Source organism: Rhinatrema bivittatum, chromosome 12, assembly GCF_901001135.1.
Source record: "Rhinatrema bivittatum chromosome 12, aRhiBiv1.1, whole genome shotgun sequence".
Taxonomy (NCBI): Eukaryota; Metazoa; Chordata; class Amphibia; order Gymnophiona; family Rhinatrematidae; genus Rhinatrema; species Rhinatrema bivittatum.
The window spans coordinates 65,801,052-65,817,609 of record NC_042626.1 but is presented as its reverse complement, the minus strand read 5'-3'; the positions used below and the strand labels follow the sequence as shown (position 1 = coordinate 65,817,609).

Below are 16,558 nucleotides of genomic sequence, written 5' to 3'. Positions count from 1 at the left end.
CATATTTCAAAGCTGGAAAGAAATACGACGAGTGAGGTAATCAAATTTGCAGACGATACAAAATTATTCAGAGTAGTTAAATCACGAACATTTTGTGATAAGTTGCAGGAGGACCGTGCAAGACTGGAAGATTAAATTTCATCTACCATTTCAATGCCCAATGTGGACAAGTGCAAGGTGTTGCATATAGGGAAAAATAATCCTTGCTACATGTACACAACGTTAGGTTCCGTTTTAGGAGCTACCACCCAGGAAAAAGATCTAGGCATCATAGTGGATAATACTTTAAAACCGTCAGCTCAGTGTGCTGCAGCAGTCAAAAAAGCAAACAATGTTAAGAATTATTAGGAAGGGAATGGTGAATAAAATAGAAAATGTCATAATGCCTCTGTATCGCTCTGTGTTGAGACCATATTTTAAGTACTATGTACAGTTCTGTCGCTGCATCTCAAAAAAAATATAGTTGCGATGGAAAAGGTACAAAGAAGGGCGACCAAAATGACAAAGGGGATGGAACAGCTCCCCTATGAGGAAAGGCTAAAGACGTTAGGACTGTTCAGTTTGGAGAAGAGATGGCTGAGGGGGATATGATAGAGGTCTTTAACATCTTGAGAGGTCTATAACAGGTTAATGTGAATCGGTTATTTACTCTTTCAGATAATAGAAGGACTAGGGGGCACTCCATGAAGTTAGCAAGTAGCACATTTAAAACGAATCTGAGAAAATTCTTTTTCACTCAACGCACAATAAAGCTCTGGAATTTGTTGCCAGAGGATGTGGTTAGTGCAGTTAGTGTAGCTGGGTTTAAAAAAAGGTTTGGATAAGTTCTTGGAGGTGAAGTCCATTAACCTCTATTAATTAAGTTGTCTTAGAAAATAGCCACTGCTATTACTGGCATCAGTAGCATGGGATATAATGAGTGTTTGTGTACTTACCAGGTACTTGTAGCCTGGATTGGCCACTGTTGGAAACAGGATACTGGGCTTGATGGACCATTGGTCTGAACCAGTATGGCAATTTCTTATGTTCTTATGTCACCCTAGATACACCCCTGCAGTGACCTCAGGCCTCCAGTATTCTCTTCAAAAGCCACTGTGGACATACTAGTGAAACAACTTGATTAAAATATGATTAAAAAATGGATAACCGTAACTGGATTCAACAAAATAATAAACACTGAACCCCAGTAAGAATATACCCTGATCTAAGGACTGGATCAAGGCTTACCAGTAATGTCATGGATTCGATATCCACTCCAGGGGCGAATCCTTGGCACTGTTCTTGGGCAGCCGAGGGCGGGATGCTGAGTCAATCTGTTTACACTAAGGAAAACGAAATTCAGATAAGTGATTTCTCCATTTCCTAGCGTGTAGCCAGATGGACTCAGGACCAATGGGATGTACAAAAGCTACTCCTGATCAGGGCGGGAGGCTGCTCGCAGTCCGGTTAACACTGCCCTTGCAAAGGCTGCGTCTTCTCGGGCCTGTACGTCCAGGCGATAGAACCTGCAGAAGGTGTGTAAGGAGGACCACGTTGCCGCTTGGCGGGAGACAGCAGTCTGACTTCCGCCCATGAGACCGCCTGAGCCCTGGTGGAATGAGCTTTAACCTGAGAAGGTAATGGCTTTCCTGCTTCCACATAGGCTCCCGTGACTACCTTCTTAATCCAGTGAGCTGTGGTAACCCTCGAAGCTGGTTTGCCCTGCTTCCTTCCACAGTGAAGGACGAACGGCCAGTCCATCTTTCGGACTGGTTCTGAAACTTCCAGGTACCGCACCAAAAGTCTACTGACATTCAAATGACAGACGAGGCGATATTCCTCCGCATCTTTGAGTTTATCTAGGGATGACAATGAAATGGACTGATGCAAATGAAACTCCAAGATTACCCTGGGCAAGAAGGACAATGCCTGCAATTCAGAGATGCGACGCGCTGAGCATATAGCCACCAGGAGTACCGTTTTCAAGGTTAATAAAACGCAAGGAAAGACTGCGAAGAGGCCTAAAAGTGGGACCTGCCAAGAATTCCAATACTAGATTTAGATTTTACAAGGGAACCAGCAACCATAGGGGAAGCCGAAGGTGCTTCACTCCCTTCAGAAAACAGACCATGTCCAGGTGAGCTGACAGGGAGGCTCCGCTCACCTCACCCCTGAAACAGGAGAGAGCTGCTACCTGCACCTTCAAGGAGTTAAGGGCCAAACCTTTATTCAAGCCGTCCTGCAAAAATTCCAGAATTAGTGGGATTTTGACTGCCCGAGGGGAGGATACCACGTTCCTCGCACCAGGCTTCAAATACTCTCCAGTCCCGCACATATAGGGATGTAGAGAACTTTCGAGCATGGACTAAGGTGACGATTACCTCGCTTCATCAGGCGAGCCCTCTTAAGGGCCCTCTTAAGGGCCAGACCATAAGACAGAATCGACTAGGATCCTCATGATGGCCCAGTCCCTGCTGTGGTGGGAGGCACCGTAGGTTCTTCACCAGGAGTCTCCGCATGCCCGCATTCCACGGACTCCTGGGCCAACCTGAAGTACGACTAATCCCCTGTGGTGCTTGATTCTGCAAATGACCCTGCCCAGCAGGGGCCACGGAGGGAAGGCGTACAGTAACTCTTCTTCTATCCAGAGCTGAACGAGGGAGTCGATTCCCAGGGACCACAGATCTGTGACTGAAGAATCCGGGAAACTTTGCATTGTGAGATGTGGCCAGTAGGCCGATGAATGGGAGACCCCAGCGATCTTCTATCCGTTGAAAGGCTTTCTCCAACAACATCCACTCTCCTGGATCCACTCTCCCTGCTTAGAAAATCTGTTCTGACGTTGTCTTTTCTTGTGATGTGGGAAGCCGATATCATCTGTAGATGTATTTCTGCCCACTCCATAAGGAGGTCTATCTCCTGTGACACTTGTTGGCTCTTGATTCCTCCCTGGCGGATGATGTAGGCTACTGTCATGTGTTGTCTGACATTATGCGGACCGCTTGACCCCGGAGTCTGTGGCTGAATTGTAAGCACGCCAGTCTTACTGCCCGGGCTTCCAGGCGATTGATGTTCTAGAGGGTCTCTTCTTCTGTCCAATGGCCCTGGGCTGTGAGTTCCTGACAGTGAGCTCCCTAGTCCTGGAGACTCATCTGTTGTGAGAACCAGCCAGTTCATGGAGGACAGGAACACACATGCTCAGATGAGCCTCCTGCAACCACCACTGGAGGTGAGAGCAGTCTCCATTTGGTAAGTGGAGCCAAATCGAATAGTCTTGAGACTGTGGGTTCCAATGTTATAGCATTGAGCGTAGAAGTGGGCACATATGTGCTCTTGTCCACAACACTACTTCCAAGGTTGTCGCCATCAAGCTGAGAACTTGGAGAAAGCTCCATACCAGTATATTGTGTTCATCAACTGACACACCTGGGACATCAACTTCTGTATCTGTGTGGTCGGGAGAAAGAGCTTGTCCTGCCTGGTGTCGGATACTCCAAGGACTGGGAATGCTTGAGACTGCTCTTGTCCAGGTTTACTACCCAACAGAGTTCCTAAAGCAAGGAGGTTACCCTGTTGGTCACCCGGAGGCTCTCTTCCACGGACTTGGCCTGGATCAAGCAGTCGTCCAAGTACGGGTGTTCCAGGATTCCTTCTCTTCTCAATGCTGCCGCCACGACCACCGTAATCTTTGAAAATGTTCTGGGGGTGGTGGCTAGGCCAAAGGACAGTGCCTGGAACTGATAATGGCGACCCAGTACCGCAAAGCATAGGAAGCGTTGGTGTTCTTGGTGGATTGGAATGTGTAGGTAGGCCTCTGATAGGTCCAGGGAGGTTAAGAACTCTCCCAACTGTATGGCCACTATCAGGGAGTGTAAAGTTTCCATGCAGAAATGACTCACTCGTAAGTGACGGTTGACACTCTTGAGGTCCAGGATGGGGGGAAGGGACCTTCCTTCTTGGGTACAATGAAATAGGAGAACCACCACCCCATATTTTCCCAGGGTGTAGGTACTGGGATTACCACCCTCATCCTGAGGAGCCATAAGAGAGTAATCTCCACTGCCTGCTTTTTGTGCTGGGAGTGGCAAGGAGACATCCTGAGTGCATCCTGAGGAGTGCTGCAAAATTCCAGTGCATATCCTTCTCATATGACTTCCAGTACCCATTTGTCTGAAGTGATCTCGACCCACCATTCGTAAAAGAGACAGTCGATCCCTTATCTTCTCATTCCGAAGGTGGGTTGATAAAATTTCACTGGGAAGTTCGGGATGAGCCTGAACCGGAACCTGCCCCTCTTTGGGCTGTTGACTATGAAAGGACTCCCAAAGGGCCGAGATCTCTGAAATGTCAAGTTTCTATAGAGGCAGAAACATTGGGATCCCCTGGACCAGCCCCTCGTAGGCGAGGGGTGCTGCAACTGCTTCCTCTTATCTTCCAGTAGCCAGGGGACTGGAGATTCGCCACATTTATTGGCCAGTTTTTCCAATTTGTTTCCGAATAGGACTGATCCTTTAAAGGGCATCTTTGTAAGGTTGGACTTGGAGGTTGCATCAGCCTACCAGTTCCGCAACCATAGCTGTCTTCTGGCCACTACCACTGAGGCCACTCCTCTGGCTGAAGTATGAATTAAATCAGAGGCCACGTCTGCTAAAAGGTGGCGGCAGGTTCCATAACTACTCTGGGATTCACCCCTGAGTCATCCATTTCCTGAGAGAGAAGTAGACTCGAATGAGCTACCAGGGTACAACAAGAAGCAATCTGTAAGGTCATTGCTACTGCGTCAAAGGCCTATTTAAGGATGGACTCCATCCATCTATCATGCGCATCCTTTAAGGCCGCTCCTCCTTCCTGGGATAGTTGTTCACGTGGAGAGGGCGCAGACTACTGCATCCATTTTAGGGAAATGCAAACACTCTTTCACTGCTGGGTCCAGCAGGTATAGAGCTTCTAATACTCAGCCCCCTTTAAAACTTACTTCTGGGGCGTCCCATTCCAGATCAATCAACTCCTGGATGGCTTCCAGTACTGGAAAATAGCATGAGGCTTTCCGCAGGGAAATCAGAAAAGGATTCTTATTTAGTTCCATCATAGAGTACCCCCCCCCCCCCCCCCCAGGAACTTCCCGCATCTTCAGGGTCTGGGAAACCAGGGCTGGCAATTCGTGTCTATGAAAGAATGATAACATGGTTCGATACAGTTCCAACCCGGGGGAGTTTCCCGTTCTTCCAACGGATCTGGCTCTTCCTCTTCGTCTGTGCCATCAGGGATCCTTCTAGTGATACCCTTGATCAGGCGAGGCATGCCTCGAGGGTTGCCAATAGAAATGGGAGAGGGAAAGGTTACCGGCTGGAGTTCTGTCCGGATAGGGGCAAGCAAGGTAGTAGGCTTGAAGGTCTTGAAAAATTTCCACCGAAGAGAAGGTGGCCGGGTCCATGCCTAGCCCAGGGACAACTGGGGTGGGTCCAGCTGAGTTTCCCTCTGCTACGGATGACCCAGTCAAGGGAGTGCTCAGGTCCAGAGTACGTTAGTTAAGGCTGTGACCAACCCATCCTCTGAATGGGAGGAGGCGGGCTTAGCAAAGCCTGGGAAGGCCAACTCCCCTTGGGCTTCCTCACAGTGCTGACACAAGCTGGAATCCAGGTTAGGCTGTGAAGCCCTAATATAATGAGCAGCGCAGAGAGCAAGGCGCTTATGTTTCTTGGCTGCTGGTGCCATTGGCGGCGGAATCTGTGCGATCAATCGGCTCGCGATTAAAAATTTATGCGCACAGATTTCAGGCACCTAGGCGGGATGCGGCGAGGTGCACACACAGCCCATGTGCCCGGCTTTACCTGTGTTCTGCGTTTACTAGATTGTGCGGTGCTTGTGCAGACCCGACGCACTGTGCGTACTGACATCCTATGGCGGGCAATATGGCGCACACAAAGATGCGCGCAAGATGGTGCCGCCACGGCCTATCACGCAGTGTGCCAACCAAGCCTGAAGTGGGGCCTAGCCCAAAGGGCGGGGGGGCGCTCAATTCGCTTGGAAGCCCACCTCCTCTTAGCCCAGCGGATCGGGAACGACATCGGTACAGCGTGCCGAGCAAGGAGGCTGGAGGAAGTCTTACCAAAACCCCTCTAAACGTCTCTGAATCAGGAGGTACATTTTTTTTTTTTTTAAATGTACCTGGGCTCAGTGCTTACCGGCTGAGTACAGAGATGGTCTCAGTCTGCGGGGGGGCTGTCACTGCCGCGCTCGTCTTCCTGCACCCGCTGCCTTTCAGCTGCTTAAGCAGCAAAGTCCTTGCCGGGAACCGCCGACCGGACCAATGCACACCTCTGAGGGATCTCGGAAATCACCTCAGGAATCCTCAGCCATGGGAGGGACTTTTAGGTAACACTGAGGAGAGCGGAGCTCAATCTTTTCTCCAATTTAAAAGTAGAATTTCTTCTTCCAAAAGGAACAGCGATCCCCATAGAGAAAGCATGTCCGCATCTGCTGGAGACTGAGAAATACTGAAAGGCAGAGGTCACTGCAGGGGTGTATCTAGGGTGATGTCAGCTTTGAAACCTGACTCTGTATCCATCTGCTGTCAGGGGAGCATAAACCCATTGGTCCTGAGTCCATCGGGCTACATGCTAGGAAATTTAAATGATATAAAGTGAGAACATTGCTTCAGTTGAGTGAGTAGGTTTTTTGTTTTGTAGTAGCCAAGATTGGAACATTAGAAATTATTTGGAAAGGAATTAAACATAATGACTATCATGCTATTGCTTCTAATTTCTATAGTGCTATTAGACCCGCGCAGCGCTGTATGCTCCTGTATAGATCCTTGGTGCTATCACACCTGGAGTACTGTGTGAAGTTCTGGTTCTCCCCCATCTCTCAAAAGGATTAGAATAAGAAATGATAAAACAGATTTAAGAAAGGCAAACAAGTGAGGGCACTTCACTTTGGAGAAGCGTTGACTAATGGAGGATAGGATATGAGTCTTGTAGAGCAGGCTAATAGGGAACAGTTGTAAGAATAGGGGAAACTCCATGGAACTAATTGGTGGTAGATTTAAAACAAATTTTAAGAAAGTTTTTAGTCAACATCTATTATTGCCAGAGGATATGGTTGAGGCCAGTATTATGGCTGGCTTAAAAATGGTTGGATAAGTTCTCAGAGGACAGGTCCATTAACAACTACTAGCCAGGCAGGCTTGGGGAATACAACTTCTTACTGCCGGGGGCTGGTAATAAAGATCAGGGAATGGATTTTTCTGTTCTGATCTAATGAATACTCCTTTCAAGAGGCCTGGCAGAATTTTGGGCCTGATGGATCATTAGTCTGACCTTGGATGGCATTTTTTATATTACAGAGAACCTAGTAAGTACCAGCTTTGATAGGAGACTGGAATTTATAAATCACCAATGAATGTAAAAACTACTCTTGGAACACCTTGGCCTTGCTGTTTGTTGACGTAGATGGAGAGGAATCAGTACTCAGAAGGAACTGTGTACACATTGGCCACATGTTTGCTGCTAACAATGGCCTAAGTAATGAACTTGCACAGATCTGCTTGTGATTGGGCTGGCGTGAAGCTGGTTATAGGAAGATCAGAGTACAAATCCTGCTGGGAACACAGTTCTGTTAACACAGAAGTAAAAATTCTGGAAGTAAATAAGAGAATTGGGAAAGAATTTGGGTTTGTATAATCACCTCTTGGACAGAGGCAGGGCTCTTCAGTTTACAGCATTATAGAGATGAACATCTAAAATCTACTCCAAGAACATTTAGGGACAGTTTCTTCTTAATACTCTGCAGAGTGGCCACCCGTTGTCCTGCTGGATACAGTGTCATGACTAAAAGGAGGGGAGGAAAGCCAGCCTGAGCACAGAATACTGGAGAATGCAAGAATTTGGCATCAGAGTGATTTAGTAGCATGGGATTTACTGATACTGAAGAAGCAAATTAGCAAAATGCACTGGCACGCCGGGTCTCCTTATGTACATACATGTACGCATGTGCTCAGGAACGGTACTTCCATTAGGGTCACTAGGCGGTCACCTAGAGCACCAAAACTTTGGGGGGGTGGCAAAATTCAGCTAGTGCGAGGCCCAGAAGGGCGTTGTACCAGAACCAGTCTTGCCAAAGAAAGGAGCACTGGGCTGGGAGTTCCCACCCATAGGTAAGTTGGGGAACAGGGTGCATGACTGAAGGTCTGTCTAGGGCGCCAAATATTCTTGCGCTGGCTCTGCACGTGCTGTTAGCATTAGGACCAGTAACAGCGGCATATTGTGTGTGCACACATTCCTGGAAACGTTAGGACCAGTACTGTCAGCAACCTTATGCACACATATTTCTGCATGGCCTCACCCTGCTTATGTGTACACCTTCCTGTATCTGATTTTAACATTAGGACTGCCGCTTTTAGCCCACTTTATGTACATTCAGTCACATGTGTGCTGGTAACATTAGGACTGCTGGGCTCAGGCTCCTTATGACCCATGTTTTCTCACATGCCATTAGAAACGGTACAGGAGGAAGATATGAGCCATGACAAGTCACAGACATTTAACTTAATCCAGAACCTTTCCAGTTTTGCAGAACCTGGTCTGCAATCTCGGCAGCACCAGATTTACAGATAATTGCGTACAATACACTGCACATTATTCCTCGGTATTTTACAATATACCCTGATCCCCAGAAGCTTCTGTAGGGAAGCTGCAGCCTGGGTCCAAAGTCTCCAGACTCCGCTACATGACATCATGTCTAGTACACACAACGAGCACGCGTTACCAGTCCACTGCACCACATCGGTTGATAGTGTCAAGTTTTGGACCATCTACACCAGACCTGCCCAAAATCTTTATTGGCCCAATTGCAGCCTCTCACTATGTGGTGGCAAGTCAGACGTTTGTCCAACGGACAGGCCAAAGCCAGTGATGCAGTTGGGTCTTCATGGTCTCTTCCAATGATGAAAGCTTCATAAAAATGGATCTGCTGCATGAAGGGTAACTGAGTCAAACTAAATCTTAAACGAGACAGACTGTACTTCCTGCCCACCAAACTTTGCAATAGCCTTCTGAGCACAGTCCTGGCTTAGTCCCCTCCACCCCACGTCATAAATAAAACCTATTAAAAGAACTGGTGCTGCCTGAGTATGCCAGACCCCGTCCCAGCAGCAGTGAACGTCACTGACGTGCGTGCCAGGCGTGCAGTGAAATAAAGGCACTGAAGGCTCACATGATTGATAGTTCATAAAAAGAATGTAAAAATTTCAGATATAAAAATACATCCTGTCATCTAAATTCAGCGTTGTCTTGCCGGAGGTATGGTAAAGGCATGGTACCCACATACGTTTCCTAAGTGACACAGTCTTGGTGCATGCTCTTGTGCTTTGCATCAAAAGTCTACTGGAAAGAAATGGACGTTTGTGAGGGCTGCGGGGCGGGGAGAGGGGAGGAAACCGGCCTCAGCAGACAGAAAGGAGATGGTCGCAGGTCACTTTGGGTTCACTTGGGCATGGTCATCGCTGATGAAGTAAGGGTTTTCCTGCCCCTGGCACAGGTAGGAGTAGCGGGTTGGACTCTTGCAGGTAAATGTCCTCAAGCTATCCATTCCTTTGTCATCGACCTAAACAAGAGAACAGAGGGCCAATTTTAGCTCTTCTCTCTCCGACACCATAGATGGACAGTTTGTGAAAGAGGGCACTGCAAATACCATAAGCACTAAGGGGGGGGGGGGGGCGGTTATTTGGGGTTTTTTTTACCAGTTTATTAAGGAAGAAAAGCTTGCACCATGCACCATAGTTTTAGTCAGATCATATTTGTAGTGCTAACTTTCTCCTTCTCAGTTGAAGGAGCAAAGCGATGAGTCAGCACTGCTGCTACTCCTAAACGGGATCTCTCTGGGACAGATGGCTAACTAGGCTGTTACAACTGTAATGCCATGAAGTAGGAATCAAGAGTTTCAACTCCAGGCTTCTCCTGACACTGCAAGAACTGCCAAGTTGTACTCCTAGCCCTGAGCAAGAGGGTTACCACCAGTCTGCCAAGGAAACGAGGCAAAAGCAGCGTTGGATCCAGGTGCATTCCTATTCTTGGTCAGTGGAGGGCACTGCAGTATTTAGCTTATATCTAAGAGACATGCGAGTTATCCAGCTAAATGCCTACTTCTGAATATTTCTGCGACTTATCTGGCTAACATAGGGGCATTCTGGGGCAGAGTTAAGTTAGCCAGATAAGTTAGCTGGCTAACTCCAATATTCAAAGTTAGCTAGATAAACTGGATTGGGACCAGAGTGGGAGACTGGATTGAAGTGACGACAACAGATGGTGGTGCTCTGAAAAAAGAAGGGCAAGGAGTGACAGAGTTCTGTCCTGGGGTTGGCTCTGTTAATAGCTTTGTGAGCAATGCTGTAGAGGAATTAGTAGAAAAGTTTGTCTTCTTGCAAGTACAATATCTGTAAATTGCAGCGTGATGAGCTTGAATAAAAGCCATTACCTAGATCCAGACAGCTAGCACTAATTTTCGGTCATCAGTGCTCATGGGCTCACTATAGGAGGAAGCTCAGAAGAAAGAGAAGATGGTCCTCATTAGGGTAGAGGCAGAAATGGGATCCTGCCTCTTTTGCCAAGTCAAGAACAAAATTATTCAAACAAGCCAGCATACCTTGTGTTTAGGTTCTGGATTTTTCTATAACCTTTGACCTAATCATTAAGGGTAGGGGGAGCAATGTGTGTCCCTCAGATCTCCTGAAGATCAGGTCTGGGTCTCGGATATGGACACTCGGTGCTCCCCCGTCTACCACTCACCACGATCCCATTGCCCACGGTTTTCTCCATCAGGTTGCTCCTGCTTCCATTCTCCTGCATCTCCATCTGGCCACTGTCCCAGCTCATGGTCACGCGGGGAATCTTCAGGGCTTCTTGCTTTGGCCACCTCAGGTAGGTCTCCTGCTCGTAGGCTGGTGTACTGGGTGCTTTCTTTGACCTACAAAAATGCAGGATAACAAAAAAAATAAATAAATCAGGCACCATAATGCCACACAAGGCTACAACTCTAGTTGCCCACACAAGGAAAGGTAGGTTTACAAAGATATATATTTTCTATGGCCAGGACCCATGGGATCCAAATAGAAAACCCATTCCATGCTGCTCACAGCCAGAAGCGGGAGGTGGAGATATCTAAGGCTATCCAGCTAAATAATTGTTCATGGACCTGCCTTCTAGAAACATATTCAAACCTTTCTCAAATTCGGCTATACCATTAGCCTTGACCACATTTTACTATAATTCAGTTATGCATTGACTGAAAAAATACCATCTAGAATTTGGCAGGCAAGCAGGGTGATCCCCATCCCCCCACCTCCTAAATTTATTTTTAAAAAGTCAAGGGCTATAGCGTCCCGAGACCCACTCCACCTAGCTCCCGACCTCTCCCCCCCCCCACACACACTCGCCATCCACCTGGAATCCCCCCAAACCAGAGCTGGAAGTGCAGAAAAGTCTAAATGCAGTCCTGGCCGCATTCAGCATTGCTCCAACAATAAAGCTTTTGCTGTACGCTACTCTGTCCCAGCAACCCTGGACATGGCCGGGAACATAGTTAGACTCTACCGTGCGTCCGGTTCGGCCTTGGGGGTTTAGGGGTTCTCAGCATCGGGAGGATGGAGAAGCCTAGCACTGCGCTTTGAATGTAAATATCTTGGGGAAGGTCCTCAGGCTGCTATGGTCCATGTTCACGTTAGGGGGAGGGGGGGGGGTGTGGGGAGAGGTAAATGAGTGCTCTGCCCCATCATTATTTTGGGGGTTCGTTCTGCTTGCCTGCTGGTTTTGGGGGGTTTTTTCCACTTACTCGACTGTATGCTGAATATTGCCGGTTAAGTTTAAAACTATCCGGATTATTGTAGCAGATTATAATCAGCATGAGGAAGGACTCAACCTGCTACGTAAGAGTCCAAGAATTCCCTCACTTACATGTGCAAATATTCAGCAGTGTGACGTGCTCTGCGTGCAGCAAACATAATCCTGAAGAAACTATTGTGTCTTTCAAACACAGCGCATTACATCTTTTTTTTTCCCACCCTTTGATATGAGCAAGGGGAGGAAAAAAAAAAAAAGATAAGAAACCAGTGGGATGTGGAAACAGGAAATGGCTTTGTGGCCATTCTCCAGATGCCTGGCATCACTTCCACGCAGCGCAGTGCTTCAGTCACGTCTCCGTGGATCCATAAATGAGAAGGACGATCATCACAGACCATATTATAGATGGTGCAATTCACCTTACTAGGGGACTGCCCCCCAGCTAAGAGGCACAAACAGTCTGCTCCTGCACGCTAACAGATAGACTCAGTTACTGAAAGTTTCTCCTCAGTGAGCGCAGAAGCCTGGCTTTCATACTCACCGACAGCACATGATGAACACCACAAGCAAGAGAATCAACAGCAGCGATCCCAGGACACAGGACACGACCACAAGAGCCAGGAGAGATGCTGGAGGAGAACGTACAAAAGAAGGGGGAGGGGGGAGAGAAGACAGCATCATGAGGCATTTTCAGAATGGCATGAGCTGTGCTTTCGGGGGATAATACACTTCAGAGGTGTGGAAATGCTCACACGGATGTGTGACCGCCACTGATGGCGCCGTATCTGGGAACACAGGCTTGGTGTTCTGGCTTCACCACCACCAATTCCTAAAAGCAGTGCAGCAGAGGTGGTCTGACCGCACACAAATGCATGCTTGTGAGAGCATGTGCACGCTTCAGAAAGGCTTTTCTGGCCAGATCATCACACATTAAATCAAAGGCCCACAGAGAGTCAGACTACTTACAATCAGTGCAGTTAAAACCTCCATATCCAAACGGACATCTGAAACACACAAGTCATTTAATCAGGCATGGCATGTTAATTTATTTATTATAAATCATTTATATTCTACTAGTGCACAACACTTGGTGAATCACAACAATGCATACACAATCTTGAGCACAACATAGAAAATAAAAGGCTGATAATACAAGGCAGGACTAAGATGCAATAGACTCATAATCCAATCTTCCAAACTGATGTCATCAATTACAGACTCCATACAACAATAATAATGATAAAATAGAAAAAAAAAAAAAAAAAGATTCTTTTGTGCAGCTGAGCTAACTGCGGTTGTTCAGCTAAGCTCGGAGACCAAGAAGGAAAAGCTATTGAGAAAAAGTAGGCTTTAAGGGTCTTTCTAAAATGCAGCAGGTCCTTTTCTGCCCTAATTAAATCTTTTCCACGCATCACAATATTTCAGAGGTTGCTTTGTGTGTTTGTCCTGGACAGGGGATACTTTAAGAGCATCCAAGCAAGGCTGGCCTGGTGCCTCACTGCCAGTGCTATGCAGAAAACCTGGGTTCAATCCCCTGAGCCACCGGGACTGAGGATGCAGCAAAGCAGCATTCACAGTCCCCCGCTGAGAGAGAAGACACCCCAGTCATAGCTACTGGCTAGAACTAGGGCGGCATGCGAACCAGGGTCCTGGAGGGCATCACGGTCTGCGACTCCCAGCCAAGAACCGCCACTGCAGTGACTGGGTTAGAGAAAGTTATCAAACACAGGGGAAATAACTGTGAACGGAAGGTCATGGTGACACTGTCCAGACAGAGCATGGCTCCGACTGAGCTGGAAGCCAAAGACAGCCGGAGGAAACTGCAGAGACAAAAATACAATTTACAAAAAAAAACAAAAAACCTGCTCTTAGCACATGGTCTAATCTTAATATATCCAAAGCACAGCCCTCTGCACATCGCAATGAGAATTTTTTTCATTTGATCCAGTTTATTTTAATGCCAGCATAATCTACCAATGTAAACAAAGCATCAGGCAGTCTAATTCCTTTATAGTGGAGATATGTTACGGTGAATAGCCAGATACATACACTTTTACAGCACACGCTGTTTCCTGTCAGTTTACACCTGTACAGCTATGACCAATTCAAAGGCTTTGGTCATTACAGTGTTCGAGGTTCAGGACCGTAGTGGCACAGCACTGTAGACTAACACTACCTCAGAAAGTGAGTTAACTCTGTTCCACCTCTGGCCCAGCAGTTAAAAAAAAATCTGTGTTAAGCACTTGAAGCTTTAATGCATCTCCCTGCATCCCTAATCCCTTCATTTACATGACACTAGCATATAGGGGTGCATATTTCTATCCCTATTTTAGCATATCTTTTAGAATGCTAATAACTATTAAATTCGGAGTAAAGTTTACTTCACAAAAAGGTATGCTAAAACAGGAGCAAAATACTGTGTTAAGCTTAAATTGGCCTCAGATGCCCAGGGAAGAAATCACCTCCCTATCAAAGGGAATTCTGTCTGAACAAAAATCTGGAAGGCTCTATGTGCACTTTGAAGTTGCCCGCTTCACACAGCTGACGGCACCAGTAGGTTTTTTGCATCCACTTCACAGATGCATTTCTCTGGTGTGGAGATAGACGGTGACGTTGTACTACTACTTTCACTATTGTATTTGATATTGAAACCATCTTGGGAAATGGAGGGCATGATGTAGCTATCCAGAAAGAGTATGAGAAAAGTTTGAGAGTTCTCAGACTATAATATTTCCAGAAACTCACGTACGCCACGCATTTTGTGTTCTGCAGGCCGTATCCACTGGAGCATGCTGGGAAAATAAGAGAACAACATTCAAAATGTCAGCTCAGCATCTCCAGAAAATATGAATTTTTATTTCAGGGGCGTGAAGGGATTTTATCCTCGAGCCTCTTGTCCACCGGGGGCTCGTACCAGCTCAAGACTCCATGGAGGACTACCAAAAGGGTGCAGAGCATGCACCATATGTCTTATGCACCCATACATCCTAAGGTTTATGGACCTAAACATGTATACCCTAGAGCAGCGATTCTCAATCGGGGTGTTGTGACACACCAGCTCCCAATGTCCTACTGGCCCAGTTATGCTTTCTGTTACCTTTTTCCTGCCCCCACAGGCCAATGGGAAGCCTTTCTTTTTCCTGGCCCCGCTGACCAATCAGAAGCTTCCTCCCTTCTTCCTGCCAGTGGAAGTAGGAAGAAGGGAGGAAGCCTCGGATTGGCTGGGACAGGAAGAAGGGGGGCATTCCACAGCCCGGGGGTGGGGTGGTTTGAGAGGGGCTGGGAGGAGTGGCAGTGTCCAGGCCCGTGGCAGCGAAGAAGCCTGACCCCGTCAAAGCAAGACTACCACAGGCCGGCAATGCTGAAATTAAACGTGGCGGTGAGCCACAAAGAGAAGAGGCCAGCCCCACCAGGATTTTCCCCACTTCCAAAGCGGCAGGGAACAGCGATAGGCTAGGGATTCCCCAAAGCGGCAGTGAATCGCAAGCAACAATGAGTGCGGCAGAACCGCGATCAAAGTAAAAGTGACACTCAGCCATGCTGGTCACAGATGGGGCAATTGGAGCTCTAGGTGGCTGTAAAAGCAGGCAGATTGGGGGGGGGGGGGGGGGGGGAGCTTAGAGATATCCCTGGCAGGCAGAAGAAAGGCCCGAGTGCCGCGGCATTTTTTTTTTTTTTAAATAAATGTACGCCGATTCAGTGCGGCTCAGAAGGCAGCGACAGCACTGGGAAATCTGCCGCTGCGAAATTAAAGGGGAACACAGCATTGGAGTTCTATGCAAAAGTGTGAGAGACAAAAGACTGGCCTGGGGTGTGTAGTTTAATTATTGGGTATTATTTGATGTGTATGCTTTTTGGAAATATTTTATTGATATTAGGACAATTTTTAATACTTTTTATGAGTTTTTAATTGTTGGATGCTCTGTTCATCAGCTGTTTTTTAACATTTATTTATAACTATAAAACTATGTGGGGCTCTATAGCAGCTTGGCTTTTTCTGTTTTCCTAATTGGAGGTGTATTGGTGTTTAGGGCCTGGTTTAGTATTTGTAGTGTTGCCTTTTCATAGATAGGATTGTTACTGTTGGAGTGCATGCCATAATGTAGGTGTCACTTTGTGTGGATTAGTTTGTGTGCATTATTGCAGATCCTGGGACTATGTTAGGTGCTATATTTCTCTTTCCATTTCTCCAGGTTTGCACTGCATGCAGGGTGGCTTTTTTGGTTTTCCATTCCAGTTTCTGTCTCCATATTTATAATTTGTGGTTTTTCTGTACTTGGTGAAGGTCAGTTCTGGGTGTGTGACTGAGGTGAGGTATTTTACTAGCGTGTAGGCATTTGTATCAATCTTATTTGTTATAGGACATGCATTAGTGGTAAATTACTGTCTTTTCATAAGGGAGGCTATTGTGCCTGATAGTAAAGTGAATTTATTTTACCTTTACTGAGATGTCACCAGAACCAGAATATCTTTTTTGTATGGTGAGTTATACGGGTAATGCCCTAGGTCTGCTCTGCACTCATTGCTGGGGGGTCGAGGGGATTCCTGTGGATGCAGCATGCATGTTTACATTTAGCCCCGTGACAGTCACATGTTCAGTGTATCATGCGTGTGAGAACCATCTGTTGGGTGTGTCCTGGCCGGAAAAAGGTTGAGAACCACTGCCCTAGAGGATGAGAGAGAGAGAGAGAGAGAGAGAGAGAGGAAGGATGTAACACACATTGAAATCTCTCAGAAGGTAAAAA

General features: G+C 47.0%; 1 protein-coding gene across 1 annotated transcript in view; it reads right to left on the bottom strand.

Moving 5' to 3' along the window:
* Positions 1-5,054: 5,054 nt before the first annotated feature.
* The window catches only part of LOC115073966 (mucin-13-like), a 58,923-nt gene continuing 47,419 nt past the window's right edge, over positions 5,055-16,558 (bottom strand). Inside the window, exons 8-12 of the mRNA XM_029572974.1 lie at positions 14,563-14,605; positions 12,780-12,817; positions 12,355-12,442; positions 10,764-10,941; positions 5,055-9,582 (exon numbers count right to left, since the gene is read on the bottom strand). Coding sequence (XP_029428834.1) covers positions 9,451-9,582; positions 10,764-10,941; positions 12,355-12,442; positions 12,780-12,817; positions 14,563-14,605 — 479 coding nt within the window. The 3' untranslated portion in view covers positions 5,055-9,450. The remainder of the gene's footprint in view (positions 9,583-10,763; positions 10,942-12,354; positions 12,443-12,779; positions 12,818-14,562; positions 14,606-16,558) is intronic.